This window comes from Haliotis rufescens, unplaced genomic scaffold (genome assembly GCF_023055435.1).
Source record: "Haliotis rufescens isolate VD_foot unplaced genomic scaffold, xgHalRufe1.0.p SCAF_24, whole genome shotgun sequence".
Classification (NCBI taxonomy): Eukaryota; Metazoa; Mollusca; class Gastropoda; order Lepetellida; family Haliotidae; genus Haliotis; species Haliotis rufescens.
The window spans coordinates 9,962,563-9,988,848 of NW_025963935.1; the positions used below are offsets into that span (position 1 = coordinate 9,962,563).

Here is a 26,286-nt window from a genome sequence, read left to right on the forward strand (position 1 = left end):
GTCCTTCTACTTTCAATAAAAATGCGCTTACGAATGGCGAGCACAGGTCGCGAACAAGTCTAGATTTCTGCTATATCATCCGGGTACTCACTGGGAAAATACAGTAATGCACAGGTAACAACTACTCCCGCGGAATTGCTTTAGATCAGTGCTCCTTTGTACGTTGAAATACTATATATTGTGAATGCCAAAATGATGTATCAAGGATCAAGTAGAAGACACATTGACCGTAGCGCTGGGAGTTTATTCAACAGACCCGTGAAAATAACACTGCTGTATCTTACTATTTATTTTAGATGACGCAGTCAAAGCTCACTTCTCCTGGCGGCCATTATCGAACGGCCAGCTAAAACACAACCCCGCGCTTACGTCTACAGGTCTCTTCCTGTAGTACGGTAATTATTATTCTCTCCCTCAAGTGTATCCTCAATGATATAACCCACCCTCATTAATTACATGCTGCTCTTTTCCAGCCTCACGGTTATGGAGCTGAGATAAAGAGTCCAAGTCATCATAAAGTAATTAGGGTCCAATGAAAACAATGCGCCGCCAAACCTCATACATATTATCACTGAAAGTCGTACTACAGACGTTTAATGTCAAATCACAATAAAAGCATTTCAATTGCAATAACATGTTCCAGGACCATGTATTCTCTTAACACCATCGGATTTAGAAGCAATGGTCGTATAAAACAAGACAGATCTATTTAAACACAACAGTATTCATGTTATTCCCACAAAATCACATAAAGAAAGGAGACATTAGCAAATACATGTGTATTATCATTTTTCGTCAGGATAACAAAATGTTCTCTCCTTGTTACCTCCAGGTTCAGCTTAAGACGGGTCCTCCTTTGGTCAAAAGTTTGTTCCCCCTCTAATGAGTGTGTCACGCGTTGCACATGAGTGGCGGACGGGGTGCACACCCGTGTGCAACGCGTTGCACACGGGTATCACACGCGTGACCAACCCGATGCACACTGGTTGCGTAACGCGTTGCCCATGCGTGTAAGGGGAATGAACTTCTAGGCAGTAGTGTATGTGTGTAGTTTCTCTTTTACTAAGTCTAATTATTACTTTCCGCGAAAAAAATGTCATTCTTATAAACAAATGTAATATATCCATTGTTCACAATTAAAGCTACTGTTGTCCTGATATCAAACAGTAGCCTGCACAACATGTCGTTGCGTCGGGTATTAACATTTTATATGTCAATCATTTGATGTATCCAAACGAAATATTTATAAGTGGTTGAACAACAAAGAGCAATTTCGGTAATCCAATGTATTATACACCCATTCTATAACAAAAAATACCCTACACCATGTTACCGTCTGTCTCTTGCTTCAGTGGGATAAACATTTGAAACGGAGGAGACTTTCCATAGCCAGTAGGAAGTACTGCCATCAATCTTAACCGTCTCTTGTGACATGTTCCTTTGATGTGACATTTGATAAGATGGATGAACAAGAACATTTGATCGTCATGACGTCGAACACGAGGATAATGTCATACCCTCATAAAGGAGGAAAGGTTACACAGCAAATACCACAAGTTCACAAATGACTGCACCCTTTTTGAATTTGATAAATACTATCTGGAAGTTATTAAAGCAAATGGTGTTCTCTTTTGTTACATTGTGTCATAAACGTAAAAGACGATGGATCGCATTTTGCGCAATATTCTCACAATATTACAGCTATATGTCTGAAACCGCAACTTAACCAGAAAGAGTACTACACAAGCCCTAGTGATCACCACATTCAGTTGAAATTGAAACATATGTCACTCATTGTATCACGATATTATACCTGTATAAAAAAACAAAACAATATCTGATACTCCACGGACTGCGCACAATGTTCCCATAGCTTTGTATGTCCAGAAACAGTATTTAGCTCTGCTGTGGGATGTTTTCGTTTTGCAGGGTTTGTTACCGAGAGTCAGTTGATACTGACAACAACCTCATATGGAGATATGCGCCGCCGTGAGGTTGGCGTCACCACTGATACGGACGTTTTTTAGGATCTCATTCGGGTATCTGTCTGTGAAGTTGTTTATGCTTGATCCATCTACAGCTAGCTGCAATGAATCAAATGGAACATCTTAGATTATCCAGTGTATTACATATCCATAGACCTCTTTTAATATTTATGCATGACCCCAAGGTCAAACTCCAAAACGAGTTTTTTCTCGCATGGCGGCAGAGCAAACACCCTGGAGGGATTTATCGCTCGTCTCGCATGTCTGGTTCAGCTTCGTCGATAATTTTGTTCAAAGTCAATCTAAGAGTGCGGGGAGTTCCCCGATCCATTATAACAGCGATGGGTTCATCAACAGTATTAAAAGTAGGTATATTGTGATTTTACACAAAATAACAATGACCACTTTGGCAGGTCACGTTACCTTTCATGTCATATGCTATTGTTTTGAACTGATTTTGATGGGCGTAACATGAATGGGCTAAGACAACCATAATGACCTTTTAGTGTGTGTAAGCGCTATATTTTATTTATTTTAATTCTTGAGTTTTTTGGTATTACGGTAGTCTATTGATCTGATTAAATACGATTATTATTAAGTTTATACTGTGTCACGCAACCATCATAAATGCAAATGTTTTTGGCTATAGATCTAAGCATTTTTTTTGTTAAAACCATAATCATCCACGGTTATCCACAATTCTTCCATTAAATTCAGTTCTGTTTCCTAGTTGAATGTGTGTATGTGGTAATTATTCTATTTCCAGCATCGTGCAATGGATTCCTCTGTCCTGACTCGATCGATGGGGAAGAATGAAATCCCTTATAACTTAGAGGTAAGGACTATGAAATGAATATGTCGTATGCATGTTCAATTAATCAAATTAATTTGAATCAATGGGTATGGAATTGACATTAAACTGCAACAATAATTATGGGTAACTGACCATGCAGATTATCCTGTTAATGTAAATTATATAAAACTTATCTTAAAAAAAGTCAAAGTTACTCTGCACAATGTTTGAAGTGTTTAATAGTAGAACTATTGGAGACGCTATTAAATTGCATTTATACAATTGACATCTGCATGTATTTCTTTACAACTTCAATGTATTTTCAGATTTTTCTGAAACAAACTGTTTGTGTGCCATCAGACATCAGTTTAAATACAATGTATGTACATTGTGAAATAAAAGATTTGCATCTCAAACGATTTGACACTTTTATCTCTCACAGGCAATTTTAGCACAATTCTATAAGAGTGTGCAAGGGAAAGCAACTGTCAACAGCTGATTGATAGTTTTGAAAATTCTGCAACATGGACTCTCAAGATGTTAAGGTTTGTATTTCACCTATTTATTCAGCTGAAAACTAACCACAGTTAAATAGGAAAGGGGGAATATTGAGACTATTTCTTGTGTGCAAAGTAGTGGATATAGTAAGGCCTTGGTCTGCCCCAACACTATCACCAGGTTGAACAAGACCAAGAAAAATACCAAATACCTAACAGCTTTGTCATCTCAACATCAGACATACCACCGTTAGACAAACAGGATTCAAAGTTCTCAGCATCATGAGGGGTTATACCAATCAGGCCTCAGAGTGGACAGCTAGTTTTGTAAAGTGTATAAAACTTTTGAGTTGAGGACAAAGGACGATGGGATTTGAATTTGTATTTCAGTGCAGTCAACAGTAATGGCCTGGGTCTTCCACCCAATGAAACAATGTCAGAACAAACCTAATACATGTTACACATTTTGGTGGCACTGGGTTGATCAAATTAAAAACTTTACTTGAAAGTATCACAATTAGTAAAGAAATACAGTTCTAGTTCTTGAAACTCCAAACTTCTCAAGAGCCAGGTGGTTATTGATTAGATGGTTCTCCCTCTCAAGTTGTTCAACATGGACCTGCATCTCTTTTATTTCAAATTCTGCCTCACACCCCTCATGCTGTGTGGAATGATCATTCCCTTCAACCTCATGTCCATCACACCTCCTCCTGGTACCAGGTTCTCTTCCCACTACGAACACAATAATTCCGATTTAATATTATGTTTCATAAATAAAGTTAAAAAACAATTGTATAATGCAAACTTGATTTATGACATTTATTAATACACATATTAATATAATGGATAAATGTAAATTCTTACACTATGACGTTCTGGCCTATAGGATCAGTGGGGGATTGCTTGGTGTTGTGGCCACAGTCAATGCAAATATGGATGGGATTGTCTCTGATTTCAGTATGCTTTGCACGGGGGTGTACTTGTTTACAAGACAAATATCTAGGTGTGAAATATTAAACATTCAATTCATTTTAGTCCCCCAATTAATTTTCAATTTGTGTATAAATATAAATTGTAAACAAGAATCCAATAAAGTGTAAATTAAAACAACTGTAACTGTTTTATGCATTATTTGTACGATCACCTATACGCTAATATCGCTTTGAACAATATATATATATATATATATATATATATATATATATATATATATATAAAATGTAGTATTTATGTGACGAGAATAGAAATCAATATTCTATTCAGAAAAAGCATGAGTATTTCGTACTAAAAAGGTCATGTAAATTGCCATAAAATCAATAGTTGATAAGCGATATTCGCTCTTCAGTTTTGCAAAAACATGAATGAAAATTAGGACTTACGGTGAACAGCTTTCCTTTAACATGTCCGATGGCTGCCAGTCATCGTTTCCGAAAAGATAAATCGACCGGAAAAACGGCTTGCGGGGATAGCCTCGTTTTGGAGTTGGACCTCAGGGTCACGCATGAATATTTAAAGACGGCTATTCTGTTCTATTGGAACCACATCTTCTATTGGAGACGCTAACAACTATCTAAGCACATTCCTCTTATTATCAAAAGACATTCTGAGCTATATGGTGACTTCATGTAAGAAACATGACTACCATGGCGAAATGGTTTAAGGGTATTCATCATAGTAGAATGGTTGGTTGGTTTGTTGTTTAACGCCGCACTCAGCAATATTCCAACTACATGACGGCGGTCTTTAAATAATCGAGTCTGGACCAGACAATCCAGTGATTGATATCATGAGCATTGATCCACGCAATTGGGATCGATGACATGCATAAACCAAGTCAACGAGCCTGACTACCCGATCCCGTTAGTAGCCTTTTACGACAAGCATAGTCACCATAGTAGAATGGAAAAAAATACAATGCGTAGTGTAGGATGCAAGTTAAACAGAATGAAAAAAGTTGGATCTTGATTTTACAATGAAAAGTCACACTCTTCTGATTGAAGTGACTCAAATAATACCCATTCAAAGTTAAGGACAAACGCATTCATTTATAAATAATATTTTATTCCAAATGAATGACATATATATTAAAATTCATTATTCATTATTATTTAAAAAAAATATTTCTGAAAATAGTATATATTTTTTTTTTTGCATTCTTAAATTAGAGTTGCAATAGCCTGGGCACAGTGAGGTTGACATGCCCTGACACGACTGAATACATATTTTGCTTTCTTAAATCAAGCAGAAAATATAATTGAGAATCGTTGCTGTGTAAAGTTACGTCCAATGGCTTTGGCAACTCAAATTTGTCCGCATTATTATTCATCACTTGTCAACCATATCCCCCTGCTGGTAGATTTCTCCAAAGTGGTAAACCTTTTGGACGTGCCCTGATATGCCTTAAATACACTTCCGAGAGGCCTAAACCTACTTCACACACTCCTATGTCTATGGGATACCAAAGACAACAAACCTGCTGCTCAACAGGACAATGATTTACTACATCGTATTGGACCGTTACAATTAAGTGTGTGCTGTATTTGTAGTTCCGCCTATCACGTGAACACCAACAAATCTGCTGAACATTTTGGATGGTGTAGAGAGGATAATTGCCTTCACTGCTTCAGAAACATATTCTGTCATATACTACTGTTGATCAGACAGGTGCCCACCCAGACGCAGTAATTAATACCTGTTTGTGACCGTGTCAAAGCTCAAGTAGAGGATGTGTGAGGAAACAACAACATACCATGTACATGCCTTGGTCCAGTCGTATCTCCACCAGAGACTCGGTACCTACTGCCAATGGGACCGGCGATAGATCAATCGGTGTTCCCCACACACCGGAGATGCGTGAGTTGAATACTAGCTTGTTTTGATCCAGTCGGAAGGAAATATGATACAGAAGATTTCCTCCCCCGCGAAAATCCATAGATACTCTAAAAAATCGGGAACAAATTGTTGATGTAAACTCTGAAAAATGTTTCCTGATCGAATAAAAAACGGGTACGAATTTTGGAAAACACGATGGTGGTCGTACAGTGTCTCTTTCGATCTGGAATCCTCATTCAAAGTTCGCTTTCAATTAACAAAAATATATGTATTTGGAACAAAGAGATTCAGTTCCTGAAGAGATTGGACTTATTGTTACTATTATAGTCAATTAAATTGTAAACATTGACTGACTTTCTAACAAACCAATCTGCTGTATATCCCACCAGGGACAACTGTGAAAAACTGTCCTGTTAAAAGATGGACAGATGATGAGATACGATATCAAATGCTAGTGGCCCAATATTAGATGTTTTAAATACTGGTCTAAACTTTTTCATATGCATGAACGACGTCTCCCAAAATGAGCTTACAACATGCTTTTACATTTCAATAACATGCGAAATAATACTTAGACATTGTATACGTCAGTTGGAAATGTTAGCATGTTTAAAATAAAACCATCAAAATCATTCTATAAATATGTTCTACCAAACATCTTTACATTAAGAGTAATTTTTACAGGAAGGTTTGTAACACCGCAGTCTGTCATATTCAACCAGTATGACTGCCTCCTGTCAATAATGGAGTCCGGGGCAGACCATCCAGGGATTGATTTTATGAGCAATCAAGTCACCGTGCCTGACTACTTGAACAGTTGCGTCGCAATCATATGTTGCTGGGGAACACCTCTAACCTGGAATCTGGAGCCAAATACATGTAACAACATTCTCTGAATGGTCAAATATGGGTGAGATACTGCCCATGTGACGTCAAATATTAACTCACTCACTCACTCACTGAGTGGTCATGCGTCTTTACCGTATTATGAATTATGAATGAAAATATCTAAACTTTACCGTGTAATGGTCGTTGGAGTGATGTTCATTGTTACTTTGAAACTGGTATAATTCCCACAAGGCACGACCATGATGAAGTTCATCACCTATGTAAGTGAAGAAAGGGTACTAAAAATGTTTTACATGCTCGATGATGTCTGTATCCCTTTGCAAACACTTACAAACACTTTTTTAGCTTGTGTTTTTTAGCAGGAGTATACATAACGGTATCAATAACACAAATGGATGTATCGTTTTTTATGTTTGATTTCCCTTTTAATTTTGTAGCGTCTTGCAGGATGTTTGGAAAACATTCCTGCTTACTTATTGCATCAAACATTTTTATTTTCGGATAAAAAGAATCTGACGTTATTAATTGTAAATTAACAAGTCTGTCTCAGCAGCTTCCGTGTAATGTTCATGTTCTTATATGCTGCTTATTGAACACATGAGGACTTATTTGCATTGCCAACGCAATTTTTTCAGTTTTATATGCAGTTTATTGTACCATTGCCTTCGTTGTTTCTGACACATGCTTTTGTTCGATGGATGTCGAATCGAATTCCCATTACACATTCATTTCCACATACTGTTCGTTCCCTCTCTTGCACAGTCACAAGCATCGTTCAATTTTACAAAAGAGCAGACTCCACCGGATCAAGTTGCAAAGACCAGTTCTGCTTTTGTGCAATGGATGTCGAATCGAAATCCCATCACTTTGTGTGAGTTCATTGGAGTATAAACCTTTATAGAGTGAAGGCCAAACTGTATGGACGTCGGAGCTAGCGACTCACGCAAAGTGTCAATTCTTATAATTTTTGTATCACTATTTTTTACCTCATACGATCTAGAGAGCTTTACACAATATTTAGTACGTGTGACTTCATGTTTACACTGACAGCCATACAACTTCCAGGTGTATCATGGAATAAAAAGTTCCTCAAAACGAGAGGTGACATGAACTTATGAATGCTCAACAACTTTTGTAGTTTCTTAAGAACAAATGTATTTAAATAATAACCTCAAAAGATGAGAAATTTCTGATATGAACTACCTCAGAAAGTCATTCACAATGACAGCGCATCGTAATACATTTACATCAAGTACTACTATAAGACGTCAAAATGGCAGATACGATCAACGTGTCGGGAGAGATTTCGGAAGTTGTTACTGAACCTGTGCCAGTTACATGTTTTAGTCATCATTGATCAACTGGTCGATCATTGAAATGTGATTAAAGATGTGTGGATGTCCATTTCTTCATTTTCTTCACTAAGGTTCGTTCGTAGTGAGGATATTCGTAAACGATCATGCAGTCAAACTCAATGTATACTGAAACGCTGAGTCTAAATGATGAGAAAGAACGCTTCTGTATGTATTCGTGCAAGGAAATTCCCAGGCGTTTCCCAAGGAATGTGGAAGTAGTCCGTCAGTGTTTACGTCATTTCAAGAACATGGTCTCTTGAAAAACGCATGAACGTCAAATTGTGTCGTTCATACACTTATGAACGTCAATTTCACGGTCATGTGACCGAGCTCTCTTCCAATGGAAAAGCCGTATATCGTGTAAACTTCAAATTAAAAAAAATTACTTCCACATACTGTTTCTTCCCTCTCTTGACAGTCACAAGAACCGTTATATTTTACACATGAGCACACCGAATCGGATTAAGTTCCAAAGACAAGTTCTGCTAGTTCTGACATTGCCTATCTAAGTGTATCATGACACATACACTACATGTCATTGTTGTTACTTTTTAAAATCTTACAGCCGTTTTATTTGGCCAACATTATTGAGTCCATCTCACTTATCCATCCTGTCACAATTATTAATGATACCTTCATACTCAACGTTCATTTTACCACATAACCATCTTACCGGGTTGTCCCAACTATACTGTGCGCACGGGCCGACAGAACCACTCCAATTTCCTGTTAACAGACAGACTCTGCTGTTTCTATCCGTGCACATCATGAAGTTGTTCTTGCAACTGTATTCTGCAACTGCTCCTTCGTACACTCCGTCATAACGCATTTCAGCATTGGCAACAGAAGGTGGTGCGTCACAACCCTGAAACTCTGTACATTAAAACTAAATCATATAACATATTGGTTCATTTTAATCTCACAGTAAGTACATGTACGTTTAACCAATCTGTCATTATTGAGATCTTGGAGTTGAACACCGCCGAATGCAACAGATTAATGGGGACGCTCAACTAATAATATATTTCAGAGGTCACTGTCAGTACGGAAATCACACACATACCTTGAAATCCTATTTCTTTTCTCAGTTATTGTTCTTAAGGTTAGGTTACGTAATGACTGCGCGTGCGCCTGTGTGGGCGTTTAAAATGTGTGCCACACTCTGACTTGTCCTTGCTTTTTCCCATTAATGCCCAACGCCAGACAGGGAAACAACAAACAGGTTTTGACATCTTTTGATGTTACCCAGCCGGGATCGAAACACCGATCCCCGGGCAGACGCTTTGTCCTGGAAAAAGTCATTCGTGACAAACACTTTCTCATATGGCATATGATGTTAGTCCAAGCCCAATGATTTCAATAAATGATAACGTACAATAGAATTGCCTTTTTTTACCAGTCAAACACTTACCTGTTACACATGCTGCACGTCCGAGTCGATCTGAATGGCATCTGGACATAGGACAAGTTGTCTCCGAACAGGCGCCAGCGAGGGACTATTTATAAACAATACATTCTGGTGGTGTTTAGTGTGCTCATGATTCAGATATATATTCAGCACAGCCGAATCAGGTAATCTCAATTGTTTAATATGACGCTTGCTTCTGCTGTAATTATATGGAATTGTTATCTGGCAAACGTGAAGAGGGACTATTTATAAACAATACATTCATATGGTGTTTAGTGTGCTTCCAATACTCATGACACAGATAGATATTTACCACAGTGTAATCAGCTAATCTCAAATGTTTCAAAACGAGTATCTCCCAGCTGAGGCTGTTAGGGGGTGTTTCGCTTTTATCCAGACAACGTCCCACATAAGGCCAAATTCTGAAGAGACTCTGGATAGTCTTTTCGTTATATAAGACAGCTGTTGGACTGTAAGTGGGTATCTTGTATGAATGCAAAACGCTAAAGTCAACGTCAACGCCAGAGAATAATCACCCTCGATTATCTGCTTAAATAGATCCCATTATGCATAAACGGCAATGGCAATTATGCTAATGTAATACAGTGATGACACCAGGCAAGCGTGTTTTGCTCATTGGTTCAGTTTAAACTCCTTAAACTAGCCCACATGTCATTAAACCCAATCCCTTCTACCAGAGATGCTTAGAGTAAGTGAGCGAATTAAAATTTAACATCACACAGCACAAAAAATGTGGTTTCCGTTTTCCTGATCGCTTCCGGATACCTCCGGACACTTATCCAAAATACATCCGGGTATCCGGTGGCAGATACCTTGCCGGATACCAGATCCATGGTATCAGATCCGTGGTATCCGGTGGCAGACACCTCAAAGTATCCCTGCACAGCAAAAAAGTGCAGGTTTCCAAACCAATGTCAAAATTTGGAGGAGGGCTGGGGGGTATATCTTGGTTCAGTAAAGTGTGAAACACCTTAAACAATAATTACAAATAACCAAGAAATTTGAAGATTGCTGAAGGTATCCGGAAGGTATCCAGATGCATTTTTTCTAAATGTCTTGTTTCTAGTAAATAATGTTAGCCTGGGCATGTCAGATAGCTGTAGCAATATTCTGTGTTATTTCAGTTGTAAATATCCTCTTAAAGCTGAGATCTCTGGTCATGGACTTTTTGAGAAGACAATTTTTTAGTTTCATATTTGCTTTTAGATGTTAAGCTGTTTAATGACAAACATCAGTTCTAATACAGGTATGATGATATCCTTAAATTTCATGTTCAGACTTTCAGTTTGTTCTTAGTAAAAGTATTAAGTCATCGACTGTGTGATCATTTTGGCCTTTGGTCCTGGTGAGATGATGCTAGGATTGTATTTGTACTGTACAAGTACTTCTTATAGGCATACCAGCTTCAATGAAGTTTGAAACACAATATGACCCACTCTGAGGGTCACATGTACCAGATTTCATTGCGCTACTGTGAACTCTTCCTCAGTTACTGTAAACAGTTTTACTAAAATAATTTGACCTTCAATATCAGTTGCGACTATTTCAAAAACAATTGCAAAGGGCTATCCAAAATAAACCACTTATGAAGGCCCTTTGTAGAATTATATGTAACAATGAAAATATGGCCTATGCTTCTCATTGAAATTAGGTCACTGTGACTTGTAAGCCACTGCTCATACATCTGTATTCAAATAATATAAAATATAAGACTTCATGCATAATACTTCACAAATGTCCCAGAAATTGGCATTTTAGTGATAATGGAAAAAAAAAATTATGATTGCCTCATTGCCTTCTCATTTGGATCCACATTTAAAGACAATAAGTCCCATTCTTCATTCCTTTCAAGTGTTTACCACATGGCCCAAGACAAGAATTTCTTGAAGGGTCCCACTCCGGCTTGGCATTGGTTGGTCTTCTCACATCAACCAAGACTAGCATTTGTGAGTGTGTCCCAGTGCCACTTGGCATGCAACTTCTCGATCGGCCTCCATTGAAATAACAGGACCCTGGAGGGGTCCTTCCAGGGATCTCAAAGACCCGTGAAGATCCGGGCTAGAATAGGTCTTCAGCAACCGATGCTTGCCGTAAAAGGTGATTATGCTTGTCGTAAAAGGCGACTTACGTGATCGGGTGGTCAGGCTCGCTGACTTGTTTGGTGCATGTCATCGATCCCAATTGCGTGGATCGATGCTCCTGATATTAATCACTGGACTGTCGGGTCCCGACTCGATTATTTACAGACCGACGTCATATAGCTGGAATAGTGCGGCGTTAGACAACAAACCACAAACCACCAACCACCAGGGATCTCAAGCTGGACTTCAGTTTCTGCAGAATTATGTATAAAGATTGTAGCAATAAAAATGAATTGTTGCAACATGGTCTTAGATGTTTACCACTTTGATGAATCCCACAGGCAAGTATATGATGCTGACAAACCTAGAGATAACTGGTCGCCAGCCAGAACATCTGTTGGTGGGAGGATACGAGTGAAAGTCTTTCCCTCAGTGATTTACCATCTCCAAATGTTGTTGCACAGTGATGTTGAGAGTTTTGAATATTTGTTTGTGATTGGGTCACATGATCAATTTCATGGTGGGTTCATTCTGCCGTGGAAACAGGTTTCATACCAACAAAAGACGCGGACCTCTAGATACATCTCGTTGCTCCTTGTCACCAGATATCTGGTTCACTTATTTTAGAGATCTACTTAACCCCGCATTTAAAAACTTGGAAGCCAAACCCTTTGATTGTTATGTAACTCAGTTTTTAAATTATGTAAATTCTCATTCATTTGGAAGCTGGTAAACCTGCCGGCGAAGATGGAATACCGGCTGAATTTTATAGGTTATCAGGCAATATTCTGATACCATATTTAAAATTATTATTTAATAAAATTATGAATGCTGGAATATTTACGGAGTCGTGGAACGTTTGTATGATATTACTATTGTATTAGAGATTTAATGTTACTTCTATTTGCTGATGATATTATAATGTTTTCATACTCTGTTAACGGTCTACAGAAACAATTGAATGTATTACGTTCTTATCGCAGTACATGGGCATTGGAAGTTAATTTGTCAAAAACAAATGTAATTGTTTTTAGAAATGGAGGTATTATTGCCAAAAAAGAAAAAAATGACATATAGTAATATCGCCTTAAAAATTGTTACTTACTATAAATATTTAGGCTTGACGCTATCATCTAAACTATCATGGTCAATTGCGTGCAAACAACTAGCATCGCAAGCATCAAAAGCAATTAAACCTATCTATAGGTATCTATTTCAAGCAAAATATACATGTATCCTTAGCTACAGCTTGTACTATATTTGACGTCAACATCACGGCAATCTTGCTACATGGAGCAGAAATATGGGGCGCAAAATATAATGACGCTATTGAAAAAGTACATGCTTCCTACTTTAAGCCCTTTTTAATGGTTGGAAACTATGCTTCTAACAAAGCTTTTTTAGGTGAAACAGGACGTTATCCTATTCATGTATTAAGTCAACTTCGAATGACAAAATATTGGTTAAATTACGATGGATGGAGCCGCAAAGATATCCTTAACAATGTTATAAACTACTGAAAGCTCTTGACGACAAAGGCAAAACGAATTTAGTTGTCCAGTATCAGATATTTATTATTTTCATGTGGCTATTCCTTTGTGTGGATATTCCAAGATGTAGGGATACAAATTTGTTCTTATACTCTTTTAAACAAAGGTTACAGGATATGTATTGTCAAAACTGGCACGATAGTATATCTTCTAGTTTCCTAAGCCATTACAAGGATATCAAGTCTGCTATAGAACCAGATTAGTATATAAGTATGTTACATGATAATTCGCTTGTTAGGGCATTATGTAAATTCAGAGTATCGTTACACAATTTCAGTGTAATTTTTAGACGTAGATATGAAAATGGGACGTTGAAATCGGTATCTGTAAAAACTGCCAATAAGGAGAAATTGAGGAGGAATTTCATGTTTTATTAGTATGTTATAAGTATGAACATCTCAGAGAAAAGTATATTCCAATATTTAACATTAGGCATAAAAACAAGATGCTAATGATCAGTCTTATAAAATCCAACAACTCTGTTGTTATACATTCATTACACTTATTGTTAAAACATATATTCTCTGTCAGATAGTTTTTATAAATCATGTATATTACTTGACTAAACAAATGAAACTGAAAATGTCAACTGAACAATGAGCCATGTGGCCTAAAATACCGAATAAAATATCTATCTATCTAATATTTGTTTGCTAAATATAGCCTTATATATAAAATCAAGTGCAAGTTTATGAAAGCACTATTTTCAAAATGTGTTTTATTTCGTTTTATTCTTAATTCAAGTATCTAAAATGACAATAAATGGGAACTAATCACGATCATTAGGGTTATGAGTAAATACGTCTTCATCAACCCATGCTTGCTATAACAGATGGCTATGCTTGTCGTAAGAGGCGACTAATGGGATTGCTGACGTGGTTGATGCATGTCATTGCGTCGATCGATGCTCATGATGTCAATCCGTGGATTGTGTCGTCCATGCTCTATTATTTACACACCGCCGTCATAAAGCTGAACTATTGCTGAGTGTGGCATCAAACAACAAATAAACAAACAAACATACATTAGGGTTAGGTATCCGTTTAGTGGCTATGATAGATTCTATAGCGGCTCCTAGTATCATTCACACAAAAAATCGAGAAAGCAGGATGAAATATTTAGTGTCGAATATTTTGGCTACTTGAAACTGTCCTGGAACATTCATACAAGCCACTTTCACCCGCTACGTTTATTCAGTAATAACTCAAAAGCGGACTCACCCTTGTGGCATCAATGTCCATGCTTATTCCTCCGTTGTTCTTTACTATGATCCATAGTATCCTAACAGTGTTGTTCCCTACAACATTTCTGTCAGAAAATCACCTTCAGCAACCCATGCTTGTCGTAAGAGGCGACTAACAGGATCGGGTGGTCAGGCTCGCTGACTGGGTCGATGTATGTCATCGTATCCCAATTGTTTGGATTGATGCTCATGATATCAATCACTGGATTGTCTGGTCGATTATTTACAGACCGCCGTCATATAGCTGGAATATTGCTGAGTGCAGTGTTGAACACCAAACACGAACATGATTCTACTACATGCTCTTGTGGATACCATTTTGAGGATCCTACACATTACTCCTTTTCGCGTCGTAACTATTGCATTCTTCGTAATAATATGTTCCACATCATGTGTAGTAGACTTATTTATTTCATAATGAACTGGATTTGCAAACAGGCCGATGGTTTATCTAAATGCTGCTCAAATACAAAATAAGTATTAATTACGATAAAATACGAATTCAATAATATCAGTTGAGCAATAATGTAATCATCAGATTATAAGTAGATACGTGAAGTAGAAGTCAATATTGATTAAATAAAATCTACCAGATTCTAAGATAAATGCATCTATAGATTGAATTTTTTCAATGTTTTCCTGTACATAATTTTCAACCATATACAGCTGTTTTTATGTCATATCCATGTGTACAATAATACATATTATTTCTAATAATGGCATAATTAGGACACACAAATAAGACATGAATGGTATTTTTTATTATAAAAGGTGCCACAAGATGGGTCATTTGACATGAATCAGTTTTATGTGAATTTAAATCAATACAACCTAATCTGAGTCATGAAAGGATTTGACCTTGGTTCAGTGAAAATGGAAATGCTAAACCGATATTAGCCAAGCTTCTATAGAATATGTTCACTTGTGTTTGTATGTAAAAGATGGTTGTACAATTCCGTCTTTCTAATGATTGTTTGTACGTGTGATCGATATGCCGGTATGTAGAGGTATATGTGTACATGGATGGACTGGTTTGGCCAGTGCATGTGTTTTTATGTGTGACTTGTATATTTTTGCATCATGATAGTTTCTACAGTACATGTAGGTACAATTTATCTCAACTCATAGTTTTGTAAACAGTTGATGAATATTAATTGTGAAATGCATTTGTAGGGAGAAATGCATATCAAAACTGTCCTTATTTCATATCTGATTAGTAGAACTGAAAGTAGAAAAAAACTATTATCCAGCAAGATACATTTCCTGGGCCCCAGAAACATGTTACATGATAAACTGACATGATAAATAGAATAGCAACAAGTGTGGTTGGAAATTGACTAAGCGTCACTACTCAATTAGATAATTAACAGACAAGTGCTAATACCCACCTGACACTTATTGCCCTGTTCATCCCCAGTCAACAATGAGTTGACATTGAGTTCATCTTGCTAATGATCTGCTGTGCAAAGGTGGGTCAGGCTTTCATCATGTGTTCTGTAGAGATGATGTCACTGTTTAATGATTATTTAGGATTAGCTACATCCCTTGATGCTACCAAGACCGCCCTTGACATTATCAGACAGTTTGTCTGGACACAACCTGATGTCTCAACTGTACTTATTGGATTCTCCCTCGCAGCAAACTATGTGTCAGACAAAGATTTTGACCACTCTTTGCAGATGTATAATGCATAAAGAACTTGGGGTATGATTCAATAAGTCATGCGAGTCAAAGTTTGGTTTCACTGTACTTAGAAACAGACGATAGATCCAATACCGTTTAACTTTATAACATTCAGATGGGTATTCGAATAGGAAAATTTAATATACACATAAATTTACAATTACCATTGAAAAGTTCCAAAACCGAAAACAACTACTTTAATTAAGATAACACTTTGCCAGACCAATATATTTGGCAGTTTTTCCTGTTATTGTTAATCTTCATTCAATTCATTTTCAAAAATGATAGGATAAATGCTAAAAATATAAGACGATTTTATTCATGAATATTGCCAGTTGCCGAATTTACATCAGAACAAACAGGGAGGGTCACCCAAAAATATTACACTCTCTAGATTTTAGTTGATGGTTCAGGTTGTGCTTTACAAGTGAATTTCTTATCAGTGTTTATTTTGGCCTACCAATTAATGGTAGATATTAAATATCCACAATAAGTAAGATAATTATTTCCAATGTGACTCCCATTGCAACTAAAGCAAAGAACGATTCAAATCAGCCTGAATCAGCTGCTACATTGAAATGTTTTTGCTCCTCTAATCAGTAATTTAATCAGTTGTATAATGATTTGATATTTTGGGGAAAATATCCGTTGTGTAAAATCCTAATATTACTCACTTTGGTATTTGGGATGGTTGGGTAGCGAAATTGCTGGAATAATGCTAACAGCCGTGTGAATCTATACTAACTTGCTAACTTATTATATAGTATTTTGAGATCACTTACATGACTTGGGTGCTTGAAAGTTTTGATAATTTTGAATAGTTCTGTTTTTTTTATTAGATGCAATGCAAACATTTGAGTAAAAACTCAGGTGAGCCTTGTCCCACTGCAGGTATTGTCTTTGAAGATCACAAAAAATATTATCCTTTCTGTACACTATACCGTTTGCTTTTGCTTGTTTACTTGTTCTAAGATTGGTAATCATGGCTAAATATCAGTTGCTTGATAAATTGTCATTACCTTACTGTTCGACAAAACAACTTTTTACCCTTTGGCAATATATGTGCCTTTAAAATTTTTGAATAACACGTTTCTCAATATGTTATCAATTGTTACAGGTACCTGGATTTCACAGTGACACCAGCTACATTTAAGAAGATCCAGCTCAGATATCTCAAACAAAGGACTCACCAGATGATGATTAATCCTCCCCAGATCAACCATCAGATTCACCTCAGAAAGTGATGATTCTGAATGAATAATGCCACATCAGTGTGATTCTTTGGGTGGTTTTATGGCGACACTAATCAAGTCTGAAGGAATTAATACCACATCAGTGTGCCTGTGTTTATGTGGTGTACACTGACGCTGACTATACAAATCTGAATGACTTTTGTGGCGTACTACACAAACATAATTGACTTAAGATATTCTTCTTCCTTGACATTCTTCTCAGAATTGACTGAATTAGAAAATGGCATTGAAGCATCTGTTTCTGCAATTTTTAGCAAACACCTCTGGTTACTGTACCAATGAAATTTCACAAAATCAATAAATATGATTCTTTGTTTTGTTTCATAAGCATAACGAAATATAATATTGATCAGCAATAACATAGGTGCTGAACATATATCAAATATACTAATGTTTTCCTACAATAAATACAGCTCATTGAACACAGTGTTTAGTTTCATGTCAGTAGGAAAATGATATTGGTGTTTTTATTACTTTATTACTTTATTAAGGTGTTTTCTGTGGATACCATTAGTCTTATGCACCTATTTGGGGCAATTATTTTCTGTTTCGAACTTCAATGAAACTTGATGTAAAAACTACTGAAACCGTTAAAAAATGACCTTTTAATCTCACCATGGCCGAAGTGAGCACATAGTCAATGACTTTCAATTTTTTGTCAGAGTGAGTATGGTGTCATGACGCTTTTAGCAATATTCCAACAATATCATGATGGGTGTACCAATGTGGCTAATCGAACGCTTCAACCACTAGGCAAGAACAAACTGGGAATATGAAGATGAAATTGAGGGATATCATCATACCAGGACTGATATTTATTCATTTAATACACTTAACATCTAAAAAGAAATATAAATAAAATTGAAAAATATTTTCTCAAAATGTACATGACCAGAGATCTCAGCTTTTAGAGTATATTTACAAATAAAATAACACAGAATATTACAGCTACAGGTATCTGATATGACCAGGCTAACACTATTAACTAAAAACAAGGCATGAAGAAAAATTGCATCCTGATACCTCCAGCAATCTTCAATTTTCTTCGTAAGTTACAAATGTTTTTTTATTTACTTCACACTTAATTGAACAAAATGCACCCCCCCCCCCCAAAAAAAAAAATTGTTGACATTTTTTAAAACCGACACAGAATGAGGTATCGTGTGGGGTATCCGGAGCCGGATACTTGGACACTCAGAATGAAGTATCCGGTGCCGGATACCCGGATTCCATGAAGCTTGCTTTCTTCTGAGGCGTCCAGTGCCGGATTCCACGGATCTGCTTATAACAGTTTACAAATAAAACTAGTCTGAGAACAAATACAAGATTAAATAATTAGTAAAAAATACATTATATGGACGGGCTATAGATAACGGGAATAACACCAGAGTTGGTGTTATTTGTCCAGACCACAAGGTGTACGGTTGACCTTAGGGATTTGATGGTGAAAATTATTGTAGACCAATAAACAAGTTCATTTTTCGAAAATACAAGACCAGTGTGTAAGGAATGTAAAGAAAGTGACCTGTACTGTATTTACCTGTACCTGACATTTTTAGCTCAAACGAAAAATAGGATTAATTAATGATTGATAATATAACTACCTTTGGCCAGTGGTTGATGTCACTGTAAAGAAATCCTGGCCGCGTTGTGACGGCCACTAGGTCACTACTGTTGCTGTTGAGTTCACAGATGCGGGTCTTGGTCTCAAAGTTGAAGGACATGCAGACTGAAGACATCAGACATTCTGATGCACAGGAATAGAGAGACGGTGACCTTACTTTCCTAAATATGTAACGTTCCATATGCGCATCTACCTCTACAACAGAAGTTGTGTTGAAGCAAGTGCCACAACTACCTAATCCTCCCCCAGTCAGGACTAGGACTACGGTAAAAAGACTCAAATGCATTTTCCTGTTTTCTGAGAAAAGAAATAAGTAAGGGAAAGGTATCAGTAATGAATGCTGAATCTCATACTTCACCTCTAAAGTTGGATCCCCCTACTACAGTTGCTGACGCAGACATTTTAAAACAGATACATATCCATCCATCTACCCGTACTCAGTGAAGTAAAGCCATGTGAACTGCCTCAGTGGTGTTTTTGTTTCTTGTGATCTAACTGTCTTTGTTTTCAACTAAAGCAACGCCCACAGGGTTGACTGTAACTGCGTCATTACTTTGAAATGAATGGAAAGTTATTTGACTTAACCTCGAAAGTAAGTAACTAAAAATTGATTGAGATCGGAATACAGGCGGGCAAACCACTCCCATCCTGTGCCGACCACGTGCTTCATTGTTGAAAGATCAATATAACTCAGATTGAACGTCTTAGAGGAGAAAGCTAATTTCGCGAAACAAACAAGTGTGCAAATCGATCGAAACTATTGAACTGCTCTCATGTGAAGTGTTTGTTAAGGTTTTCAGTTCGAATTGAGAACTTATGGCATAATAAATTTGCCATCACTAAAACTTGTTATTGAAACTGACTAACATTAAGCTGCTAAACCAAGATTAATAAAGGGTATTTAACCCACAATCATGGGATCCTGACAAACCGGGCACAGTAGATGATGCCCCTTTGAATAGTTCGGTATTAACACCGAAGATGTTTGTTTTCACATTGATATGTTGATGCCTTACCAAGGATCAAAATCGATGAAAAATCTGATATTTAGCAGATCCTCGCACTAGTAAGGGAGGCGTAGCTCAAATAAAATTGATGTGCTTAAGTCCACTGGGTCACCAGATAACCGAGTTTCAGTCAAACCTACTCATGAATGAACTAATATATTCATATGTTTGTTTTTGTTGTTTAACGTCGCACTCAGCAATATATACCAGCTATATATGATTGATATTTGTAAATAATTGGGTCTGGACGAGACAATCCAGTGTTTCACATCGTGAGCATCGATCTACGCAACTGGGATACGATTACATGCATCAACCAAGTCAGCGAGTCTGACCACCCGATCCCGTCAGTCGCCTCTTACAACAAGCATAGTCGCCTTCAACCGTAAACATTGGTTGCTGAAGACCTATTCTAACTATATATATTTGAAATGAACATGACCAATGGAACTTAGCAAATTGTTATACTTGTTCGGGCGGTAGGGTAGCCTTGTGGGCAGAGTGCTCGTGCTGAAGACCCAGGTTCGATTCCATTACTTGAATATTTAGAAAACGGCGGATCAATTCAATCACTCTCTCTCTCTAATACTTCTAATACAATGTTTCATGAGAGAAAAATTCTAAAATAACATTGCGTGAATTCTCTGTATGCAGCAGAGAACACATTATCTTAAAAGAAATAGAAATTTATGATACATTTCATAAACAAAGCTATTTATAAATTGCTGGTATATAATTATTAAGATGTGACATCAATGGGGGATGGAGTAGAAGTTTAGAAGCGTTTCATGATGTACCGGTGGCACGTGCATTATTTTTGGTTTAAAAAGTAAGTTGTCTGACAATCACACCCAGCAGTAATTCTGCCACACAAGGACAGCATGTAAACAATTAACCATCCAATCGATTATTGATCAGTATGTCAAACAGGGATATCCGTCGTTGTGGGCACACACCCTGCTGTCAAACAAGTCCATCAGCGCGACCATCCGATCAATTAAAGCAAAACACTTGTTAGTTTCCAATGGCGCAGGTCAATCCAGTGTTTGACAACCGGAACATCGATTCAAACAATTGAGATACGATGAACCAAGTCATCAACACGAACTCTTAAGTGGCCTCTAGGACAACCTGAGCTCGGCATTAAACAAGCCTTCTCATGTTAGGAGATTATGTTTGCTACGTCTTTGAAGTGAATGAAAAGTTTGTTGGAGGAGATATGGTACTTGGTAAACTTTTGGGTAAATATTGGCTGATATAAAGTTTCACGAATTGTATCAAATTGTATTGGAGATATTTTAAGAAGAGACGTAAACGACATGTTAACGTCTCCTAAAATGTACATATTTACACCGAAAAAGGCCCTGATGATTTCTTTCATATCTAAAAGCAACAAACAACTGCCCTGATCCTAAATCATCACGAATTCTGATTTTTCCCAGCTTGAGGCCAGGCTGTACCTGTAACGTCATTTTGTCTCGTTCACAGTATACTTAAATAAGAACAGAGTTCCATTTGTTTGATCACTTTACTGGAGAGAACCAGTGTGGAATGATAATAACTAAACAATTATTGAAGAGGTTGAATCAGGGACGTGTTAATATTGCTTGTTTGTTTGTTCTTTAAGGTCAGCAATATTCCAGCTATATTACGGCGGTCTGTAAAAAATATCGAGTATGGAGCAGACAATCCAGTGATTAACATCATGAACATCGATCCACACAATTGGGATACGATGACATGTATCAATCTAGTCAACGAGCCTGACCAACCGATCTCGTTAGTCGCCTTTTACGACAAGCATAGGTTGCTGAAGTCGAATTCTACCCCGGATTGGGGGCGTACTTATAATTATACCTGGTTCTGCTTCTGATTGTGCATGTGCACTTGTACAAGTGACCGTTCTTTTATACAGGAGCGCATCATAGTACAATGTCCTCTATCTCCTTCCAAGTCTTTATTATGCGAATGGATAAAGGCTAAGAACGTTTGAAGTTTATTGAATGTGAACAAATGCCTATACAACCCATCGTATGACTATCCTATGGAGTAGTCCTTGTGCCAAGTAGGCACGCTGGTCACTCTGGTGGATCGGCTTGGACCCGTTGCTGGTGCTGGTGGTATCACGTCAGGCTCCAGTGTGGGTGGGTCTCTCAGGGTCTCAGGGGCCAGTGGTGGCGACTGACTGCTGCTGCTGCCGTGACTGAATTGGGTGGTGTCTTACTGACATCAGTACCGGCGGTGGTGTGGGCTCCGCTAGCGTCATGGGGTTGCTGTCGAGGGCAGGTAGCTGTGGTGTCATGATGGGTGCTGGTATAGTGATGCGGGTTCCTATGTCGTCATTGATCGGGGTGTCGGGTGGTCATTGTGAACTGGGCTGAACTTGTGCAGGAAATTCCTATTCCGAAGTGTGACTCTGCCTGAGCCGTCATTCTCGATCGCGTATTCGTCGTGTTAGCGTACCTCCACGATACTGCCCCTCTTGTCCAATTTGTTGGGGTGTGGTTAAGTCTGATTCTGTACTGCGAGTGACGGAAGGCGTTTAGTGTGCTCCGCCCAGCTGTCAGCTTTGCAAATGTGGCGTTTTTGGTGGGGTTCGACCCTTGCTTTGAGTGTCTCGCGCCAAGTCTCGTGTGGTCTGTACTTCCCGGGGATAATCGGGATGAAATCGCGTTTCAGGCGGCCGAAGACACATATTGCTTGAGATATCTTCGTGTCAAGGTCAGGTGTGTTAAGATATTGTATTATCACTCTCACACAGCGCAAGTATCAAGTTCTCCCTGCGGGCTGGTGCTTTCAGTGATAAGTCGTTTCATCGTCTTCACTCCCAATCTCCACACGACAGTTGCTGTGGGGGAAGATCACCGAACATAGGCGTTGGTGTACGCGCCATCTGTGCAGGAAGGACCTTGTCTCGGTCGAGATAAACTCCGGTCCCCGTCCGATGCGAATTCTTCTGGGGTCCCGAACATCACGAAGGGGCGACGTAAGTGGTGTATGAGGCTGGTGGCGCCACCTGTGGACGTCGAGATGATCGGCCAGTTCGAGTTGGCCCACCGTCCCGAGGTGGTGTACGCCCCAGTGTTACGAAGAGTCTGAGCACACTGCCTGTAAGGACTTAACAGCCGGGACAGGTGAGGTTGACGTACGGCCGTGGACTGGACACGCCTTTCATCCACTTATCACACATGTCATCGTACAGGTGGTGATTGAGGGGGAGTGTGCATAACTCGTCGTCCGCGCTGGCCATGGTGACGTGTGACCGAAGGCTGCCGGCTGCTCGTCGTACATCCCGTCGGTCTCCCCTGACAGAGGCCTACTCAGTCGGCCGCCCAGGTGTATCTTGTCAAGGTGTTTCTGGCGGCCACATTTCCAGCACTTTTTTCCATACCCGGGGCACTCTGAGGTGTCTTGCCGTGGCGAACCTCGCGGCAGTAGATACCCCTTCATGCTTTCTCCAGCCTGGCTCCTCCCTGGTGCGAACGTCTTGCCGTATCCCCCGCTGATACGAGCTATTGATCGCATATGTGCCCTGAGGGTCGAGTAGGCGTGATGCCGAGCGCTTTCCAGAATCCTTGGCCTCGATATACTCTGTCATGTCCTTCAATGGCATGGCCTGGTTTTTTTCACTGAGCAGGTCAAGTTGTATGCCGTTGGCAATCACATTGCGTAGTATCTCTTCCCTGAAGTCGTTGCATGTGTTCGCCTGCCCATTAATGTGTGGAATGGTCCAGTGTGCTTAAGCCTTCTCTGATTCTACAAGTAAAGGTCTCACTTATTATATTCACAAAAAATGCAGGGTAAAGTTTCTTACACATTTGAGGGTGCCAACCCCCTCCTCCCCTGAATCCCCTATATCACTTATTCTTTCACTCTGAGTATCATTTGCTCACCCATGAAACCAGAATACAACTCGACACAAATCTCAAACGCATTGAGAAAAGGGTGGGATATCAAGTCAATTGCTGAAAACATATCGAAAAGAAAGTAAAGTAAATATATAAAGGAAATTTTGATGTACACCATTATTTGTATTAATATAAATGTTGCTCCAAGTACGATTTTATATGGGTCCTGCATACCACATCCCTGAGTACTGAATACCCTCTAAATAGACCACTTTAAGAAACTGGACTTAAAGTTGAAAATCTTGTGTATGCACAGAATCTGTGAGCACTGACATTACTTGGGAATGCAGGTTATTATTATATATTTTCTTATTGTATATAAGGAATATCTAGTGTTTAATCCACAGTTTATATTTGACTAGATTGTAATAGTGTATATATGGTATATCTAGTCATATCTAGTCATATATCTTAGTTATAAAGTATATCAGTTGTGTAATGCTACTGAATAGTTCTTTGCATTACAGTATTATATTAATTAGTTACAACACATAAGTCATTCTGTGTTGAATATTTAGGTCTCACTATACATGCACGTCGCTGCTGTGGGTAGGGACAGACACACCCCGGTGTCAGCCACAGGGTATGTATCATATGTTTATTATCCCCCGTCCAACAAAGTTGGCGGGGGATATAGAAACGGGCTCCGTCCGTCACGTTTTGTTTCCGGAGTATAACTCAGAAACCGATCAATATGTTTTCATCAGACTTTGCAGGTCTGTCAAGTACATGCTGAACTAATTTAGATTAAATTATGTCATAAATTCTGTAACAGGGGCGGGGGATATAGCCACGTTAGTGGCAAACTCTTGTTTGTGTCTGATTTGTGCAAATATCTCAAAGCAGTATTTAATATTATATCAGAATAAGTAAACTGTAAATATGTTAATCATATGCATTGCTACTAAGCGCCACATGATACTTTGTACCATACTTTCATGAAATATATGATTATGTTATATGCATTGAGAAAGTTCATAGATACAGAATATATATATATTTACACTGTTGTAATATCTAGTATGCATAAATATCTGCAAGTTATTCCATAAATGTTCTGTGAGACATAATTTTAATTGGCATCATGGTGAAGTTGTATGCGCCTGTATACATTATCATCTATTATGACTTATTGTGCATTAGACTTATTGTATAATCATGTGTCACAGGCTGAAAATCTTGTCCATATATTATCTCCATATGACTTGTCGAGGACAGAAATGAATACCTCACACCCCGCAGATTGTGTTTGTGGAATGTTCCATCTACTGCACTAATCCCCTCTGCAACATAATGATGGATGTTTTTTTGACAAGACGAGTAGAGTCACTGTGCATGTAGTAGGTTAAATGCCTGCCACAAATATCCCCCTATTGAACAATGAAATACATGTTATTTTCTACAATGACATTGAAGGATGCTTCAAGGATGGTACTGAGTGGTTAAAAAGAGATTTCCTTTTTGCTACAGAAACGCCTTTTAAATATATCAAGCCTTTCCACACAATATAACGTGCGTATGAATACATCAATTTACAGAACAAACATCGATCACCCACAGGAACTGTAAAACGTATCGATATTTTCACTATCACACGCTGGGTCTCCAATACAAGTCAGGTCTGTAATACACGTCGGGTAAACGGCTCTCGCGCAGTTAACAGACGGCATAGCATCTAATTGGGGAAATACGGTCGGTATAATGTTCTGGGCGGTAACCCTGACAGGTTCGGTGACGAGTTTAAAAGACTAAACGAAGACAACCCTTTTGCAAACAAATGAAATGTTTTTGAAACTGTTAGGGACATGTTCGATGGTGAACAGACTCAAAACAGGCAATTTCATCTTGGAAATAACCGACAATGAAAGTAAAATAAAACATTATGTTGGTTTGTTTGTTGTTTACAATATTCTCTGAAAGAGTGCCCTTGATCAACATGGACGTGAGTTTGCGAACAACTCAATAATACTTCGTATTTGTGTAATTTATATGCGAATTTGAGACTGAAACCTACCCATGTTGAAACCTGGTGACGTACACATTGTGAAATGATGAAGCATGGTATCAATCGAGGTGCACAGGGCCAGGATCGGGTCGTTCTCCCACCCGAGAGGCACCCGGCAAATCAAGCTCAACAATGCCACTTACTCACCGTACACATCAGGATCGGGTATACCACTCAGATGCTTTTTGTGCT

General features: G+C 38.3%; 1 protein-coding gene across 1 annotated transcript; it reads right to left on the minus strand.

Annotated features, from left to right (window-relative positions):
• Nucleotides 1-1,020: 1,020 nt before the first annotated feature.
• On the minus strand, nucleotides 1,021-19,600 carry LOC124120455. Its single transcript, XM_046483276.2, has 6 exons — nucleotides 19,155-19,600; nucleotides 9,723-9,807; nucleotides 8,985-9,184; nucleotides 7,127-7,212; nucleotides 6,025-6,214; nucleotides 1,021-2,084 (listed from the first exon to the last, which is right to left on the minus strand). The coding sequence occupies exons 1-6, from the start codon at nucleotides 19,458-19,460 to the stop codon at nucleotides 1,968-1,970; spliced, it is 984 nt and encodes a 327-aa protein (XP_046339232.2). The 5' UTR covers nucleotides 19,461-19,600; the 3' UTR covers nucleotides 1,021-1,967.
• Between the last annotated feature and the right edge of the window lie 6,686 nt (nucleotides 19,601-26,286).